General features: G+C 41.3%; 1 protein-coding gene across 1 annotated transcript in view; it reads right to left on the bottom strand.

Moving 5' to 3' along the window:
- LHCGR (luteinizing hormone/choriogonadotropin receptor) overlaps window positions 1-15,886 on the bottom strand; it is a 92,500-nt gene extending 76,614 nt beyond the window's left edge. The window contains exon 1 of the mRNA XM_007953995.1: window positions 15,738-15,886. Coding sequence (XP_007952186.1) covers window positions 15,738-15,886 — 149 coding nt within the window. The remainder of the gene's footprint in view (window positions 1-15,737) is intronic.
- Window positions 15,887-20,065: the final 4,179 nt, after the last annotated feature.

Here is a 20,065-nt window from a genome sequence, read left to right as displayed (position 1 = left end):
CCTAAGGCATTTGACTGCTAACCAGAAGGTTGGTGGTTCAGCCAGCCACTCCACAGAAGGAAGATGGGCAATCTACTTCCATAAAGGTTTACCACTTCAGAAACCCAAAGAGGGTCGCTATGAATCAGAATCAACTTGATGGCAGTGAGATTTTTTTTTTAATTGTCTATGTGTATGTCTTCACTATACTATTATTCTTCATTTTATCTTTTAAAAACTTTTAAAATATGGCTATTGCAAAATTTAAAGTTATATATGTGATTCACATTATATTTCTACTGGACAGCACTTCACTAGACAAATGACTGTATTTGCTGAATGTGCCTCATACTTTCCTGTTTTCATTCACACTGTTTATCATCTGCAGCATATCCATGCTTTTCTGCTCTGGCCAAATTCTACTAAATAACTAGGCACTGTAGATGGCAATAAGGAGATCTGTTAGTACAGTGCATAAGGTATTTGACTACTAACTAGAAGGTTGGTGGTTCAAACCCATCAGACACTCTGTGGAAGGAAGATGGGGCAATCTACTTCTGTAAATATTTACCACCTCAGGAACTGAATGGGAGTCGCTATGAGTTGAAATTGACTCAAGGCAATTGGTATGGTTTGTTTTTGGTAGATGGCAAAATAACTCTGGTGGTGTAGCGGCTAAAGCATTTGGCTGCTAACCAAGAAGTGGGTGATTTGAACCTACCAGCTACTCTGTAGAAGAAAGATGAGGCAGCCCACTTCTGTAAAGATTTACAGCCTTGGAAACTGACTGGGGGTCACTATGAGTCAGAATTGACTCGACAACAGTGAGTTTGGTTTGGTTTTTTTGGTGGTGGCAAAGAAGTCCTTGCCAGAGCTTTAACCACCATAGTGGTTAAAGGATTTGGCTGCTAACCAAAAGATCAGTGGTTTGAACCCATCAGCCACTCCACAAAAGAAAAATGAGGCAGTCTGCTTCTGTAAAGATTTACAGCCTTGGAAACCCTATAGGACATTTCTGCTCTGTCCTATAGAGTTGCATGAGCTGGAATTGACTCAGTGGCAGTGGGTTTGGTAAATGGCAACTGGTTTATAGCCTAACCAAGCTGGCACATAAAACTCACCATCACAGCAACTATCCCATAGACTTTCGAGACTAAATAAAATGCTTACACAATACTATTATAGTGTCTAATATATTTTTTTTAAACATTCATGTCTGCTCACTGTGAAAGTCAAGCTACTCACACCATACCCAAGCCACACCTCATGGCAACAGGGGGAAGGGGTAAAGGTGGGGTAGGGAAAGGTTGGGGAGACTGGATGAGGGGCACCTGTTTTAGGATGGATGTGGTACTTTGGGATTCTTTTTCTTGCCATGGATCACTCAAAAGTCTATAAAATGCCGTGGACTTGTCCCTGGCTCTTAGTAGTCTTGATGATTTCTCTTGCTTATACATAAGAAAACTGAGAGGGAGGGTAAATAACCCCATTTGGTACCTTTATTTGGGGATCAGATATATAGACTTCACTTGACAGCTTTTTAAAGAAATAATAAAGAACAACCTTCTATTTAATATTTCAAGTCTGAGCAGCCACTCTGCAGATTTTGGATTTGCTTATTGAAAACTGGAAACAAAGAATAAGGATTGGTAGTTGGAAAATGTGCCCTTGGTGAAAAAAAATGATGCTACAGACCACATGATAGAATTCTGTAACATCACTGACTTCTTCATTGCAAACACCTTTTCTCAACAATATAAGATGTTACTATACATGTGGACCTCACTGATGGAATACACATAAATCAAATCAACTATATCTGTGAAAAAAGACTGTAACACCTTAATATTATCAATCAGAACAAGGCCAGGGACTGACTGTGGAATAGAACGTCAATTGCTCATACACAAGTTCAAGTTGAAGCTGAAAAAAATTAAAACAAGTCTACAAGAGCCAAAGTACTACCTTGAGTATATCCTCCCTGAACTTAGAGACCATCTCAAGAATAGATTTGATGCATTGAATACTAATGACTGAAGACCAGAAGAATTGTGGAATGACATCAAGGACATAATACATGAAGGAAGCAAAAGGTCATTAAAAAGACCAGAAAAAAGAGAAAAGACCAAAATGGATGCCAGAAGAAACTCTGAAATTTGCTTTTTTGAACAGAGAATAGCTAAAATGAATGGAAGAAATGATGGAGTTAAAAAACTGAACTGAGGATTTCAAAGGGCAAGTCGAGAAGACAAAGTAAAGTATTATAATGAAATGTGCAAATACCTAGAGTTAAAAAACCAAAACTGAAGAACATGCTTGACATTTCTCAAGCTGAAAAAACTGAAGAAAAATTCAAACCTCCAGTTATAATACTGAAGGATTCTGTGGGCAAAATATTGAACGATAGAGGAAGCATCAAAAGAAGAGGGAAGGAAAACACAGAGTCACTGTATCAAATGGAATTGGTTGAGTTTCAACCATTATAGGAGAGCATATGATCAAGAACTGATGGTATCAAACTGCACTGAAGGCACTGGTGAAAAACAAGACTCTAGGAATTGATGGAATACCTATTGAAATGTTTCCCCAAATGGAGAGAACACTGGATGCACTCACTCACCTATGCCAAGACGTTTAGAAGACAGCTATCTAGCCAACTGATTGCAAGAGATCCCTATTTGTGCCTATTCCAAAGAAATATGATCCACCAGAGTATAGAAATTATCAATCAACATCATTAATATTAAATTTTTCAGAAGATAATTTAAAAAAATTATTGCAGCAGTACATCAACCCAAAACTGCCAGTAATGACAGCTGGATTCAGAAGATGAGGTAGAATGAGGGAGATCATGGCTGAAGTCAGTTGGATCTTGGCTGAAAGCAAAGCATACCAGAAATATGTTCATCTATGTTGTATTGACTATGCAAAGACATTCTACTGTGCGGATCATAAGAAATTATGAATAACACTGTGAAAAATGAGAATTCAAGAACACTTACTCATGCTCATGTGCAACCTGTACATAGACCAAGAACAAGTAGTTCAAACAGAAAAAGGAGGGCAGATCCTGGGTGGTTTAAAAACACAAAGGCATGTGTCAGGGTCGCATCCTTTCATCATACTTATTCAATCTGTATTCTGAATAATTTGAGAGACTGGGCTATATGAAGAAGAACGTGGTATCAGGATTGGAGGAAGACTAATTAACAACTTGTGATAAGCAGACACAACATTGCTTGCGCAAAGTGAGGAGGACTTGAAGCACTTACTGATGAAAGTCAGCAACTACAAAAATCCTCACATTTGGACCAATAAACAACATCATGATAAATAGAGAAAAGATCAAAGTTGTCAAGGTTTTCATTTTAGTTGAACCCACAATCAACATGCATTGAAGCAGCAGTCAAGAAATCGAATGAGGTATTGCATTGGGCAGATCTACTGCAGAAAACTTCTTTAAAGTGTTAAACAACAAAGACGTCTGTTTTGGTTACTTTGTGCTGCTCTAACAGCAAATAACACAAATGGGTGGCTTTAACAAACAGGAGTTTATTCTCTTACAGTTTTAGAGGCAAGTAGTCCATGTTTAAAGTCTCAAGCTCTAGGGGCTGGGTGAAAGCTCCTCGACTTTGGGCTTTAGCTCTGCCTCTTGCTCCTGGCCCACTGAAGCTGGAGGGGTCTCTTTACTCAGGCAGCTGCTGATTGCTGAGGCCGATAAACCCAAGGTTGACAAGTACAATGGCATAGTACCAAAATGATCAAACCACATGGCAGGCTACTAATTCAAGTCCATTAACAGTTCCAAGACCGTCAACAACATGGCAAGCTGCTGAATGATGACTCCGCCACATGCAGGATTCAAGTGTGCCAAAAGCTAGAGACCTTCCTCAAAGCTGCTTTTTATATACTGGAAGCAGACCACATCCCTAAGGCTGCTACTCAGCTGCTCCAGTAGATTCTACCATGGAATTGATTACCAATTTCACCATAGGTGTTTTGGTTATCTACTACTGCTCTGACAAGAATACACCCCAAATGGGATGGCTTGAACAAACAGTTTATTCTCTCACAGTTTGGGAGCCTAGAAGTCCAAGTTCAAAATGCCAAGCTCTAGGGGCTGTGTGAAAGCCCCTCAACTTTGGGCTTCAGCTCTGCCTCTTGCTCCCAGCCCACTGAAGCTAGCAGGATCTCTTCACTTAGGCAGGTACTGTGCTGAGGCTAACAAGCCCAAGGTCGACAAATAAAATGGCACAGTCCTGATGTTATCAAACCACATGGCAGGCCATTAATTCAAGTCTATTGAAAGTCCCAAGGTTGGCAGAGCATGGAAGGCTGCAGAACAATGACACAGCTACATGCAGGGTTCAAGCATGCTATAAGCTAGAGACCATTCCCAAAGCTGCTTCTTATGTACGGGAAGTAGACCATATCCCTAAGGCAGCTACTCAGCTGCTCCAATACATTCCACCGTGGAGTTAATTACCAGTCTTACCATGGGGAATAACTACATCTAGCTGCCCAGCTACTCAAAACCAGGCCTAGCCAAGTTGACACATAACCTTAACTACCACAACTTCACTTTGAGGACTAATGTGAGCTTGACCATATGCATGTGAAAGCTGGAGAATGAATAAGGAAGACCAAAGAAGAATTGATGCATTGGAATTATGGTGTTGGTGAAGAATATTGAATATACCATGGGCTACCAGAAGAATGAAGAAATCAGTCTTGGAAGAAGTATAGCTAGAATGCTCCTTAGATGGTGAGACTTCATCTCACATACTTGGGACATGTTATCAAGAAGAACCAGTTCCTAAAGAAGGACATAAAGCTTGGTAGAGTAGAGGGTCAGAGAAAAAGAGGAGGCCTTCAACAAGATGGATTGACAGAATGGCTGCAACATGGGCTCAAACACAGCAATGATGGTAAGGATGTTGCAGGACTCTGCAGTGTTTCATTCTGTTATACACAGAGCTGTTATGAGTTGGAATCAAATCAACGACACCTAACAGCAATACTGAATTAAAAAGTTCAGCCAGTTGGAACTCTCCCATTGGAGACTACAATTTGAGTTGACTCTTCTCCAAGACAGCTGCTCTGGAACAGTCAAGGAGCTTCGATGAGCTTATGAATTATAATGTGAACTAAGATGCTCAACAAGATTCCCTGGATAACTTATTTTCCAAGTCATTTGTGCAACAATGAAATTAAAATATAAAGCCTCAGAGGAAAATAGTAAACACATCTAAGCCTATACTCAAAATCCATTTAAAGTTTGCTGAAGACACAAAGCAAAATAACCCAACTAGAATTCTTCCAGCAATAACATAACATGACAAGAATAACTCTGGTAAATAAAACTACATGTTGAATTCTCCCTGGGGAATGTCTGCATCATCTGTAATGATTTCTCAGAAATATTTTTCAGGAGCAGTGAATATTATGTTGTCAGAGCGGTGACATTGCAGATATGCTTCAGGAAGTTCTTTCATCACAAGCTTCTGTTTCCAGGCACTTTTTTAAAAAAAATTTCTTTGAGTGAGTTTATAAAAGCTGGTTGCAACTGATATACTGCACACTTTTAATTAATTTTAGGATGGGTTGAAGTGCTTGGAATTACAGCCTTCATCACTTTTCACTAATTCACCAGCTCTTGTTAACACCAGTTTGTGTGGCTGCATGGCTCCAAAATGCCCCCTTATATGAAGCATCTCATTGACTTTGCAGGCTGACCCTCTTCACTTGCCTCAGAGGGAAACATCTGTCTTCAGCTAGGCCAAATGGATTCTCTCTTGGGAATCTGAAACTTGTAATAGAAAGAGCCACCATCTGTCAGCCAGTTTGCTGTACTGTGGTGCCTTCTGTGTGGCTATGATGCTGAAAGCTATGCCACCAGTGTTTCAAATACTAGCAGTGCCACCATAGTGGACAGGTTTCAATGACGCTTAAGACCAAAACAGACTAGGAAGAGAGACCTGGTGATGTAAAAATTATCCAATAAAAACTCTATTGATCACAACAGATCAGTGTTTCATATAGTACTGGAAGATGAAGTTGGAAAGCACTCAAAATACACAGCAGGCACAACAGTGGCCTTACGCATGCCAAAGGTCATGAATATGATGCAGGACTGGTCAGTGTTTCATTCTGTTGTACATGAGGTCACTACAGGAGCCAACTCAATGGCAACTAACAAGAGCAACCAGAAGGAGCCAGAGAAGACGAGACTTTGCTCTGGTGCCAGATTCTCTGCAGATCTTGCCCACATCCTTCTACTTAAGTTCATCTCTAGTGATTAACGAAGAGTCCAATTTCTGGTGCTTGCACATGAGAACAGCCTTAAACAGATCTCTATCAGAGGTTTCAAAGGTAGAGTAATGCACTGTTCAATTGGCTGTTAATAATACAGACAGGATATGCATTGTTGGTTAGTAAGAGAACAGAAGATTTTGCATAGTTATTCCCAGCTGGTATCAAAGGCCAGACCTGAGTTTCGGGTATAATCACATTAGTTCGGCTGCCCCTCTAGTGAATGAGGCTTAAAGAACTACAGCTCAGATGACATCTCCACCAAATTTGCTTTGTTATTCTGACTGAAAGGGGCAGCATCTCCCTCAGAACTCCTACCAGTCTTTGTTTATATCTCTAACCTGGCTTTGACCACTTTCTGCATTTCCCTGAAGTCATCTGAGAACTGCTCCTCTCTCTAATATGGCTGAAAGAATGGAAGCTCCCAGAGGGCAGGGGCTGCTTTTCCTAGATTCTCCATACTGTGAGAATGTGCAATTAAGCAGCACATAATAAGTCTTCAGTGCATTTATTGAGTGTTCAACAAGTCTGATGTGCAGGTTTTCTGTGTAACTAGTTTGAGGTTCAAGGACAGGAACAGAGGAAAGAAAAAACCCAGAATGTGCTTGAATGTTCTAGCTGAGGAGACAAGACTGACCTAATTGAACTAAATGAAAAAGCCTGTCATCAGGTATTAGGTATTTTGGAGGCAGCTCAGCCTGGGCTAAAAAGGCCAGTGCATCAGATTCCAGGTAATAATGAGCTCTGCTATTTTGGGGTTCTAATTTATTCACCTTCTAGTTGAGAAGACCTAGAGGGTCATTTTCTCTAATTAACACCTCCAGGAACCTACCCATGAAGATCAAAGATTACAGCTTTCAGTATGGATCGTAACTCAACATAAAGAAAACTAAAATCTGCACAAGTGGACCAATAAGCAATATCACGATAAACAGAGAAAATATTGAAGTTGTCAAGGATTTCATTTTACTTGGATCCACAATCAACACCCATGAAAGCAGCAGTCAAGAAATCAAACAATGTATCACATAGGGCATGTCTGATGCAACAGACCTTTTGAAAGTGTTAAAAGCAAAGATTTAACTTTCAGGACTAAGATGCAACTGACACAAGCCATGGCATTTTCAATTGCCTCATATCCATGTGAAAGCTGGAGAATGAATAAGGAAGACCACAGAAGAATTGATGCATTTGAATTGTGGTGTTGGTGAAGAGTATTGAATATATTCATGGACTGCCAGAAGAATGAAAAAATCTGTCTTAGAAGAAGTATAACCAGAATGCTCCTTAGAAGCAAGGATGGGGAGATTTCCTCTTACATACTTTGGACATGTTATTAGGAGTGACCAGTCCCTGGAGAAGGACATCATTCTTGGCAAAGCAGAAGGTCAGCAAAAAAGAGGAAGACACTCAATGATTAAGAGGGTGTCTCCAACAATGATGGTACAACTTGAATATTGTTCCCCCAAAATATGTGTTGTAAACCCTAGTCTCTATGTCTGTGGTTATAATCCCATTTTGGATTGAGCTGTCTTTGTTATGTTAATGAGACAGGATCATTGCAGAGTGTGTTTGAGTCAATCTCTACAGAAATATAAAAGGAGCAGATTAAGGAAGCAGAGATGGGAAAAGATTGATGCTAAGCCACATGGAGATCTTTAAGGAACCAGGAAACAAGCTGAAGAGACAAGGATCTTCCCTCAGAGCTGACAGTGAGAAAGACTTCCCCAAGAGTCGATGCCCTGACCTTCCTAAATTGTAAGAAAGGAGCTCTAGCGGCACAGTAGTTAAAGCATTTGGTTGCTAACCAATAGATCGGTGGTTTGTACTCACCAGCCACGCCATGGGAGAAAGATGAGGCAGTCTGCCTTTGTAAAGATTCACAGCATTGGAAACCCTATGAGGCAGTTCTACTCTGTCTTAAAAGATTTGTTAGGGGTTGGAATTGACTTGATGGCAGTGGGTGGAAACTGAGAAAATAAATTTCTCAGTTCATTTGAAGCCACCCACTTGTAGTATTTCTGTTATAGTAGCATTCCAAATCAAACCAGACTCACTGCTGTGGAGTTGGGTCTGACTCATAGCGTCCCCTCCTTGGGTTTCTGAGGCTATATCACTACAGAAGTAGATTGCCTAACCCTCCATTCAAGGTGTGGCTGGAGGGTTTGAACCACCAGCCTTCTGGTTAGCAGTCAAATGCCTTAGCCACTATGCCACCAGGAAGTAGATCGCCCAACCTTCCTTTCAAAGAGTACCTGGTGGGTTTGAACCACCAACCTTCTGGTTAGCAGTCAAATGCCTTAGGCATTATGCCAGCAGAGCTCCCACAGCAGCATTAGATAACTAAAATATGGGCTCAAACATAGCAAAGATTGTGAGCATGGTGCAGGACTGGACAGTGTTTTGTTCTGTTGTACGTGGGTTGCTATGAGTAGGAACTGACTCGATGGCACCTAACAACAACAACAACAGGAGCAAAAGTATACCATCTAGCTTGCCCACTGGGTGATAGATGGGCTGTGAATTTTTCCTGTCTTTTTGGCATTATCAGATTGTTAAAATAATACTTTGTAGTTATGTGGAACCTTTATTTCCAAATATTTTTGGCAATGTTGTCTCATTTATCTTTACAACAATCACCTGCCCCACCTCAGGAGCAGGAATCATGTCCCTCTTACAGACAGCACGGAGACTGTATTATCAGTGCAAATCAGGGGAAGGAGAGCTGGTGCTAGAACACAGGTCCTGCCCAATCTTTGTCCTATTGATCAATTCAGATAGTTGGGTGGCTGTGCCGGAACTCCACCATGCACACCAGAGCCTGCGCACCCCTCCTCTCACTGCTGTTCATGAGGCGGAATCAGAAACCAGGAATAACTGCATACCATCAGAGCCAAGGACAAATTTAATAACAGCAAGGGATAAAGACCAAATCTTCATTCTCAAAGTTAAGTTTTATTTACAAATTACACTTTTCTGCATTCGGCTCAGGTGGCATTCAAGAGCTGTGGTTCAGGGCTACATGAAGAGCAACACTGAATGGTTTGTTGAATGGGGGTGAGTGAGTGTGTCTTCTAGTGAGGGAGAATCTCAAAACAAAAACCAAACCCATTGCCATGCAGTCAGATTTGACTCATGGTGACCCTATAGGACAAAGCAGAACTGCCCGTAGGGTTTCCAAAGCTGTAAATCTTCATGGAAGCAGATTGCCACATCTTTCTCCCATGGCACAGCTCGTGGATTTGAACCACTGACCTTTCAGTTAACATCTGAATGTGTAATGCACCACCAGGGCTCCTTAGAGTTCTTACACAGGGAGTTACAAAGTGGTAATTTTTAAATTCTATTATTCCTTCTACATTTATTAGCTAGCATTCTCCCTAGGACTTGCATTGCAATATTATTAGTGAAGAACTACATATTGGGATTTTTTTTTTTTTTTTTTGCACAGCCCTCAGAGTAATTGACTCAAAGATTTCTGATGACTTTATACCTTGCCTTCAAACAATGCTTTCCTCCTCCAAAAGAGCCTGGGAGAGCCATGAAATGGGAAGAATTTATTCAGCCATATTTCTATTTTTTGCTTCTGAGCAAGAAATCTCTCGTTGATGCCAACCTGGCATAGCTCCCTTGATATTCCAATTTCATGAGGTTCTTCCCCCAGACTCTTTTTCCCTTTTCTCCTTCAAGGTTCAGCTTCATAACCCTTCTTGGCTCATGCAATGTTCCCCTGGAGACTCAGTCAATACCAGGTGCTCCATTCTCTAAGTTCCTTAGAGTCTTGTTGCTTCTCTCCTCACCTACCCAAGTCTCTTGGGGTGTGTTTCCACCTAGACTGTGGATTCCTTAAGGACAATAACATGCCCTTTACTTGTATATCCCCCTGTCCAGGGAATGGAACACTGGCTGGGACCCTGATTTGGACTGAAGATGGGAGAAAAGGAAGACATTCAGGAAAGATGTCCAGAGACTAACATTTTCCTGGGATACTGGATGATGGATACAGCACATTTTATTCTTCCAAAGTCTTTGAACTTTGTTTTATAATAAAATCTCAAAGTATAATTTCTGTTCAGTAGGCACAACACACAAAAAATAAATTGCCATAATTATTATTAGCATTTTCTTACAAACAGATTTTTCAGTAGCTGTTTCCATATCAAGCAGATCAACCTTTCTGTTGTCATAGAGACAAAGATCTTTATATAACTATGAGCAAGGTGAGATTTTTTTTTTTCCCTCTCCCTTCTTCTAGTTGCCTTGAACTAATAAGAAAAAAGGAATGGAAATTTTTAAAATCACTTTTATTCTTTTACTTTTTCTCCCAATTAAAATGAGTGAACATGTGGGAGGCTATTTTTTGTATCATGTTTTAGATTTTAAACACCAATGTTTCTAATAAAATATGGAAGAGGAGGAAAGATATGAATGATATCATTTTCAAAATTTGTAAGTAGTGGGCTTGTCAGTAGTCAATAATTATAATCCACATATCTTTTCTTTTTAAAATCAAATAGTGAATTTTAGAGGAAGTCTTAGAAGGCAGGATTGATTAAAACATAAAGTAACATCTTCACTGATGAACTGATGAACTCTAAGATGCCCTGCCTCTTCCTTAGAACAGGGAGGGCTCCCCTTCCTTCTGCAGAGCTAAGTCCTATGGATAAGTTACCACAAGACCACACCTCTGTTCTCATGGCACCTGTTCCGGTTACCTAGTGCCGTTCTGACAAGAATATATCACAAATGGGATGGCCTTAACAAACAGGAGTTTATTCTCTCACATTTGGAGGCTTTAAGTCCAAGTTCAAAGTGCCACGCTCTAGGGGATGGGTGAAAGCCCCTCAATTTGGGGTCCAGCTCTGCCTCCTGCTCCCAGCCCACTGGAGCTAGAGGTATTTCTTCACTCGACAGCTGCTAGCTGCTGAGGCTGAGAAGCCCCAAGGTTGACAAGTAAAAAGGCACAGTCCCTATGTTACCAAACTAAACGGCAGGCTATTAACTTAAGTCCATTGTAAGTCCCAAGGTCGGCAGAGCATGGCAGGCTGCCAAGCAATGACACGGCTACATGCAGGGTCCAAGTGTGCCATAGGCTAGAGACCATTCCCAAGGCTTCTCCTTATATACAGGAAGCAGCCCACAGCCCAAAGGCAGCTACTCAGCTGCTTGTGGTAGAGTCCACCATGGAGTTGATTGCCATTATCATCATGGGGAATGACTACCACCAGCTGCTCAGCCACTGAACCAGGACCAGCCAAACTGACACAAAAACATAACCACCACAGCACCCTTCTTTCAAAATTCTAGTTCTCTCTCTCTTTTTTTTAAATGAACACCTAATAACTAGTTATTCATAGCATTTTTCTATTTTGCAATTATCATTAACCATTACATTTACTCATCATCAATAAAAGAGGATTCCATCCTCAAAAAGTTAAACACAGAATTACCATATGATCCTGTAATCCCACTTTTAGGTATATACAAAAAATATTTGAAAGTAGGAACACAGATACTTGTACACCAATGTTCAATGCAGCAGTATTCACAATAGCCAAAAAAGTGTCAACAGCCTAAATGTCCATCAACAGCTGACTAAATAAACAAAATGTGGAACATATGTACAATGGAATATTACTCAGCCATAAAGAGAAATGAAGTCCTGAACATATTTTAACATGGATGAACCTTGAAAATATTCTGCTGAAATAAGTCAGACATGAAAGAACAAATATTATATGGTCCCACTCATATGAAATATCTAGTACAGGCAAATGCATAGAGACCAAAGTTTATTAGTGGTTTCCAGGAGCAAGTGGGAGGAAGGAGAAAAGGGCTTATGTTAAGGGTGATGAAAAATTTGGAAAAAGATAATGGTGATGGTTGGACATAAGAAACATAACTGATATCACTGAATTGGGCATATGAAGAATGTTAAAATGGCTATTGCTCTGTTACATATATATTTACCACAATCTTTTTTTTAAATTGGATTCCAGCATGAACACATCCACTTTTCCTGTCCTTTGCCTCAAAATTGAGTTATACCTTTACCACCTATCTTGTTCCTTCAGGACTCAGGAGTATCTTTACTCTTTCTAAGACTAACCTTTCTCTTAACAAGTCTCCTGTGTTCTTACACTGATCCTCTTCTCTCAGCCCCATTGAGATCATACTCCATCAGACATTATTCCTCCCTCCTCCCTTGTCTTTTCAATCTGTTCTTCTCCATGGCTTCCTTTCTCATTCATTTTTGAAGAAAAAAAAAAACAAAAAACCTTTCTTCAATCCTGTTTATTTTCCATCTACCTTTGAGTTCAGGGTTACAATTTTATCACAGATTCCCTTTTTGCAATAAATGGGTATGGTATGTGTGGGTGGGAGAAGTTGGGAAGGAGAGTTTATGGCATAAGGGTATTTAAAACATACTTCTTACTCTCCAGAATATATACTTCATGGAGAGCAATTCTTTGGTTCTCAAACTTGAACATGTGTCAGAATCACCTGAGGGAAAATGTCTCCCCCACCTCCTAGTTTCTGATTCAGTAGGTTGGGGCTGGGGCTTAGAACATGCATTTCTAACAACTTCTTAGGTGATGCTCAAGCTGCTAGTCTGCGACCCATGTTTTTAGAGCCATTGCCTTAAAGCAACAACACTCCTACTACTTCATATGCTAGGTCAAATGGATGCTAGGTTGAAATAGGCTCCAGATCCATAGAGTTCTCTCCTGAAGGATGAGGTCATCTCTCAGTTATCTGGTCTTTAGGAAACAAACCAAACTTACTGCCGTGGAGTCCAAGGAGTCGGATCCAACTCATAGTGACCCCTCCTTGGGTTTCCAAGGTGGTATCACTGAGGTGGTATCATGGAAGTAGATTGCCCAACCTTCCTTCCTCTAGGTAACTAGACTTAAGGGGTCTAAATGTTCAAGAGATGATGTTCCTGGCTGGTAGGTGGTAAATTAGAGGCTATGGAGGGAGGAAGTCAATGATTCTCCAGGATCTCACATGGATGGCAAAGGCTGCAGGGCCTGGAGAATCAGCTCCCTTTTGAGAGATGGACTAGCCAGCTTTGGAGTGCTGTTGTTGTTACGTGCCATTGGGTAGATTCCAACTCAGGACTCCCCACAGGGCTTCCCAGGCTTGGAGCAGATCGCTAGGACATTTCTCCCATGGGTGGGTTCAAATTGCTGACCTTTCAGTTAGCAGTGGAGTGCTTTATTTTGTGCCCATTCCCACCTCCACCCACAAATCTAGTCAGTCCTATAAAACATTTTTAAGGGGTTCCAGGCTTCTTTAAACTGTGCTATAGGAGAACAAGAGAAAGGTTTTTACTTTTTTTTTTTTTCCTCCCATTTGGGCCTTCTCACGGGCAGAGGTACCTCCTGAGGGCAGCACCAGGGTGGCAGCAGAAACCATTGAGCGATCTCAGATGGAAGCTGAATCTGAGAAGGAGCCAGGACTCAGTCTACCTGTCCCTGCAGCCTCCTCACCAAGGGATTCTTGATTCAGTGCCAACTTTGGAGAAGCTGAGGGCATTTTTTTTTTTTTTTTGAAGGAAAGGGTAATATCCTCCAAAGATAAGCAAGTACAAGAAATAATTAACAAATAGAGTTCCATCTTTGCTTTTCAGTAGCTGTTGGGCAAATAATTTTATCTCTTGGGACTTTGGTTTCTTCCTTTATTATAACAGTGTTGGGTCGGGGGACAGGGTGAGGATTGGGGCTTAGTCATCTTTAAAGTCTCCCTGAATTCCCAACTTCTGCTATGCTGTGTGCTAAGGACCAGGCAAGTGAGAACGGCTGTTAATGTCACAATCATTCAAAAGAACAAGATGGGAGGCTTTGCAGGGAGGGACTAGGGCTCAGACTTGGAAGGCAAGTTTTATGGATTTGTTGACTGATTGAAACAAATTCTATCAGCATGGTCCTCACCCTAAGGGAATGGAGCTGACAAGAGAATTAATGGAAACTAATTAATATAAACCCCTCAACCTTTAAACTGTTTCTATCAACTACAAATATTCCTAGAAGGCCACTAACTCTTCCGTGCAGAGAAGCCTGGTCCCTCAGGAGGGAGGGGGACTCCCCTCTGTGAAGTACTGCCCCTGATACACAGGGTCAGCTTGTCTCTCCTTTTCCAGCACAGAATTCCATCACCTCTAATGGTTAGAATCACTGAAGACCTATGACAGCCTGATGCCTTTTTGATACTTTCACGGCATATTTTTATTTTCACTTCCTTTCCTTTCCAACAGCTTTCTTGAGATGTGATTCACACACCATAAATCCACCCGTTCAAAATGTACAATGCAACAGTTTTAAGAACAGTGTGTTCATAGAATTGTGTCACCATCATTACAATCAAATTTTGGAATATTTTCATCAGCCCCAAAGCCATACCCTTTAGTAGTCATTCTCACCCCTCCTCACAGGTCCTGGCAACCACTAATCTATGTTCTATCTCTACGGATTTGCGTATTTTTGCCCTTTCATAGAAAAAGATTCATATAACATAGGGATCTTTCTCTAAATCAGACAAAGGAGACTTGGTGACTCTGAAACACTAGTAAGAAAGGCTATTCCTGCCCCTTTCCTCTCTTCACCTCATCACTTCAGCACCTCCACCTGCTTACTGAGGTACACAATTCCCTGAATCACTCAGTGAGTGTGTTTGTGTGTTGGGGCAGGTACCAGGACACAAGGCCTTTCTTTAATTAGACAACCAGCTTGAAATGCAAGGACATCTGGGGTAGGGGCAGGAGCACTGATTTGTAAGTTCAGAAAGCTGTAGGTGGGCATTAGTTGGGGACGTGGACCCACTAGCAGTCCCGTTGATTTACCAGGGCACTCCTGGCCCCAGGACCTTAATCTCTCATTCGTGGACGATCACAGAGTGCCCGTAACCCACAGTGATTAGACGAAGACATCTTGGGGTAAAACAATACAGCTGCTAATTTAGAGGCATCACACCCATGTCCTCTTCTAGTACTGGCAGAAAATAAGGCCTTTTCCAGGCCAGCCACTCTGCGGAAGGAAAACTGGGCAATATACTTCTGCAAAGATTTACTGCCTCGGAAACCCAAAGGGGGTCGCTGTGAGTCTGAATCAACTCGATGGCAGTGAGTTTCTGAGCGGTTCAACGCCCTTGCCTCAACTCCAACGGTGGTGATGGTGGGGGAAGGCAGGGGAAGGAGACGACCTGGGGGTGTCAGGGGCAGGATGGTGAGCTTGCATACGCAGCTCAAGCCCAAGTTTCAGCACCGTCTGGCAAAGATGACCCAGAGCTTTGAATTCTCATTTCCCTAAAAAGTGGTAAAATTTGAGAGGTCGAAGCTTATTTCTCAGAGGTTCCAGAAGGCAAAGGGGCCGCAAGAGTAGGGGAAGAAGGTGCCCCTGAATAGGGAAGGAAGGGTCCGGAGGAGCGGTGGGAGTACTGGTACTCACAGCCAGGAGAAGCCAGCCCGCGGACCCTGACAGCGCAGAGCACCCTCGGGCGGGCAGCTGCAGGGCTCGGGGCAGCGGGCACCGCGCAGTGCCCGGGGCAGCGGCGGCAGCAGGAGCAGCAGCAACAGCAGTGCCAGTAACGGCTCCATGGCCGGCGGGCGTGAGCGTGGGCTTCGGAGGCTGGACCTGCGCCCCGAGGGCCACGGAGTGCTGCCCCTGCCGCTCTCCACGCCCCTCTGCAGCCTGCCCTCTCACCCCTCCCACCACTCCCTGGCCCGCCCCTGCCCCGCCCCTTCCTGCAGTGCCCCCGCCGAAGTTCTGCTCTGCCTTGACCTGGGACAGTGGCCAGTGACTACATCACTCCTTTCTGCAGCTTTCTCCTAGTTTGACTTGTCCTCTACGTTTTCAAATGGCCCTCGTAATAGGAAGAAAAGTGTGAAAATGTAGTGGCGAATGCAAAATATTAAGGGGCAGAAGTTCTGAATTCTTGTTCTGTCTCTGTTGCAATTATGGGTGTGAAGCTGGGTGATTCGTGTCACTAGCCCGAATCTCTCTTATATTACCTGTAAGAAGGGCAGACCAATACTCTTCATACCCACTCAGAGGGAGTGAAAGTGCCCAGCTCAGATGCCCTTCATTTTTTTCATCCTCAACCTCAAATCCTTCCCCTTTCTTCTCTCCCAGTCCCCAACTCTTCACACTATAAGTAATCTCTGTCCTCTCAGGCTCCTCAGTAACTTCCCTTGGTAGAAATATCTTTCCACTTCTATTCAAATCTGTCCTATATCTGGGCTACAGATTTTTAGGTCCTTGAGAACAAAATCCAATTCACTTATTTTTGTATACCTCTGGCTTCTACATGGTAAGTCCTCTGTGAAGATTTGCTGAATGAATGAATGAATGAAACAGCTGTACTATGAACAGCAACTGCCCTTATGGAAGGCCTAGTATAGGGTAGACCAGGTGACAGGGGCTTTGCACCAGCAATGCATGGATGAGAAAACTGGTGTCCTGAGAGGTTATGTGGCTTCCCCAAAGTCATATAGCTTGTAAGTTGTGGAATCCAATTTGAACACATGTCTATCACCCCACTTTCTATCACCAAGCAAGAAATGATCACATACAAAGGGACTTGGAACTAAATTTTATAGTAACCATGGTGATAGATAATTTCTTTTATTCAATTTGATTATCAAAACACTTTTTCTTATTCTTTCCAAGGAGTCTGTGTGGATTCTGGATTCTGGAAATCCTAGAGGTCTTGGTGGGATGAGGTGGACTTTGAGAGCTGGGAAGGAATCTAAGGTGTCAAGACAGGAAGAAAAAGAACAGATTTCTTTCTTGGAGTTTGAAGTCAGGTCTCAAGGGCAGGCTCTTTCAGTACCCAACCTAGAGACTCTCATATGAGTCTATTGCCCAAGAAGGGTAGATTATTATTATTTTAAAAAATCATTTGGCTTTGCCTACATTATTCCGATGGCATGAAAAACAATGCTCATAAACAATGCTTATAACAATGTCTTGTCTTTTCTGGATCCCTCTCTCCCACTGCTTACCCAGCTACTCCTCATCCTTTCATTCCTGAGTCCATACTCTTCTCCCTACCTGGAATGATATCTTACTTTCCATTTTTCCATTAGGTAAAGTCCTGCTTGTCCTTCAAGACAAAGACCAATGCCATTTTTACTATAAAGCTTTCTCTGGCTCATTTTATAGCCTGTAATACAACACACTCTAACAGCAACAACAAGAATAAGTTTAATTTTACTTTTCCTTTTCTATTCATCTTAGTATCTCCAGGGCATGTCATGGCTTCTAGCTCATAGTAGGGCACTCATACACCTATTAAATAACAAAGTATATAAATGGGCCTATAGCAAGCTCTCTGTAACCATTTGAATGAAGCTGAACAACCTTGCTTGGTTTATTTTCAGCCACACTGGGTCTCTCTGAATAGGTGTCAAACAATTAATCATAACTAGTTTGGGTCAAGTTCTCTACCCTCTTTTACCTATGTTAGAATTTTATGGAGAAGTTAGAGTAGCACTAGACTTTTCAAAACATTTTGATTATGTAGCCTTAATTGCAGGAGAGAATGAATGGATAACTGAAGGTGGCTGAATGAGCATAGTCTAAAGCACCATTCCTCAAATGATATTTATTTCAAGTCACATGTATTATGTGGGCTTTTTTCTTTCTACTACATATCTATATATTTTATAGAAAGAATGGTCCCTCCCACCCACCCCTGAATGTTTGAGGACAGTTGATACTTCAGGAACCGAACCAAACTCACTGCCATAGAGTTGATTCAACTCATAGTGACCCCTCCTTGGGTTTCTGAGGCGGTATCTCTACGGAAGTAGATTGTCCAATCTTCCTTTTGGGAAGTGGCTGGTGGGTTTGAACTGCCAGCCTTGTGGTTAGCAGTCAAATGCCTTAGATGCCATAGCACTATTTAATTCTGTGCTTGGATATACCTGGGAGAATGGGCGTTGCTATACGCCAATACAAGAAGGACTGGGCAGACAGGACACTAGGACTGTCCTTCAGGTTCTATCATTTTTTTTCTACCTTTGGGGGAAGAGTTAGAATTCACAATCCTTAAGACTCTTTTAGTTCTAAAATGTCAGGGCTCTGTGTAAGCAGCTCTTATTGTATCACTGATAGGACGACTTATCTTGGATTGGAAATAAAATTCTGTTTATGAAGAGGTGAGATTGTTCATTTGGAAGAAAGCTCATAACTGGAATAAAAAATTTTACTCTCTGGTGATTAATTGCAGTTGGATATCAATTATCACCAGGCAATTCTTACAATGTACCTACTATAACAAAGTCATGTAGATTTGGTTTGTTGTAATCACAAAAGTTTGTTACAATAGAATTTACCTGCCCTGCTCATTAATATTTGACCTACATTAGAGAGAACCTTTTTAAATCTGAAGGACTTCTGTTCCATATAATTATGTTTATAGCTACTTTTACCACAGAACTTCAAAAGAGCATGACCCACAAAGATTACTAATTACATTTTACTGACCAACAAAAGTTCATGGAATTCCCAATACATCTACCCTACTTTAGAGATATAAAAACATATGACACTACAGTACAGAAATCCCAATAAAACTCTCCCAAATTCTAGAACAGGGCTTCTCATATTTTAGGGTACAGAAATATCATTTGAGAAACTTTAAAAATATACTCATGGACCCATCCCAAGAGATTCTAAAATCTCCCAATCTGGGCTGGGAGCCAGGAATCTGCATTTTAAAACATCTCTCACCCATGTAGGTTTTTTTTTTTTTTTTTTAAATATTTCCTGAGCAAAATACCAATATTTTATTTGTTCATAAACAGCAAAGTGTACAAAATTGAAGTAGCTTTTTTTTTTTCTGAGTTTTTACCTTTGTTGTTGTTATGTGCCGTCGAGTCGGCCTCGACTCATACCGACCCCTCCTTGGGTTTCCGAGGCAGTATCACTACGGAAGTAGGATTGCCCAACCTTCCTTCCAAGGAGTGGCTGGTGGGTTTGAACCGCCAGCCTTCTGGTTAGCAGTCAAGTGCTTTAGCCACTATGCTACCTAGTGAGTAGGAAAACTATAGCTGAGATTGACAAACTACCAGTCAAATCTCATCTGTTGCCTGTTTTTGTAAATAAAGTTTTATTGGAACATAGCCATACCCATCATGGATCTATTGTTTATGTCTGCTTTCACTTTATAATGGCAGATTTAAGTAGTTGTAACAGGGATCTGTAAAGTCTAAAATATTTACTACTTACTTACATATATAAATCTTAGTATACTTACTATTTTTGCCCAAGTAGTCATGATGTATGGGGTCCACAGAGGACAATGGAAATTCTAGAATTAAGTATGCCTTAAGAAGACAAAGTTCAAGAATTCTTACCAAGGACTTTGAATGAAGTCTAAGAATTTCCATGTACTTTTAAAGAATGCTGGTGTATGTAAGCACATGTATGCACATATTGTGTATGTGTGTTTTAATGTCCAAAATTGCTCAATTGATTGTATTACTCAATTGTTTTTCTCTTACGTAACAATGAGTTTGCTTATTTTAATATTAAGGAATGAGCAATTTCACATCATGGATATTATGTTTCTTTGTGTGTCAATAGCCCTTGTTATTAAGATATTGGAGTTGGAGGAAATTAGCAAAGAAATGAAAAACCTGCAGTAGAATAGGCAAGATCTTCTGATTCTCCAATACATATACTGTTAGTATTATAACTAATAGTTCCTCCCTCGTAAAAGCAGTGGTTATACTTTTCCCTGGAAGAAAAGGTGAATGTAGGGCACATAA

Source organism: Orycteropus afer, unplaced genomic scaffold, assembly GCF_000298275.1.
Source record: "Orycteropus afer afer isolate SDZICR_OR568_19922 unplaced genomic scaffold, OryAfe1.0 scaffold00423, whole genome shotgun sequence".
Classification (NCBI taxonomy): domain Eukaryota; kingdom Metazoa; phylum Chordata; class Mammalia; order Tubulidentata; family Orycteropodidae; genus Orycteropus; species Orycteropus afer.
Note: the sequence above shows the minus strand (reverse complement) of the source record. Positions and strands in the feature narration are given on the sequence as shown.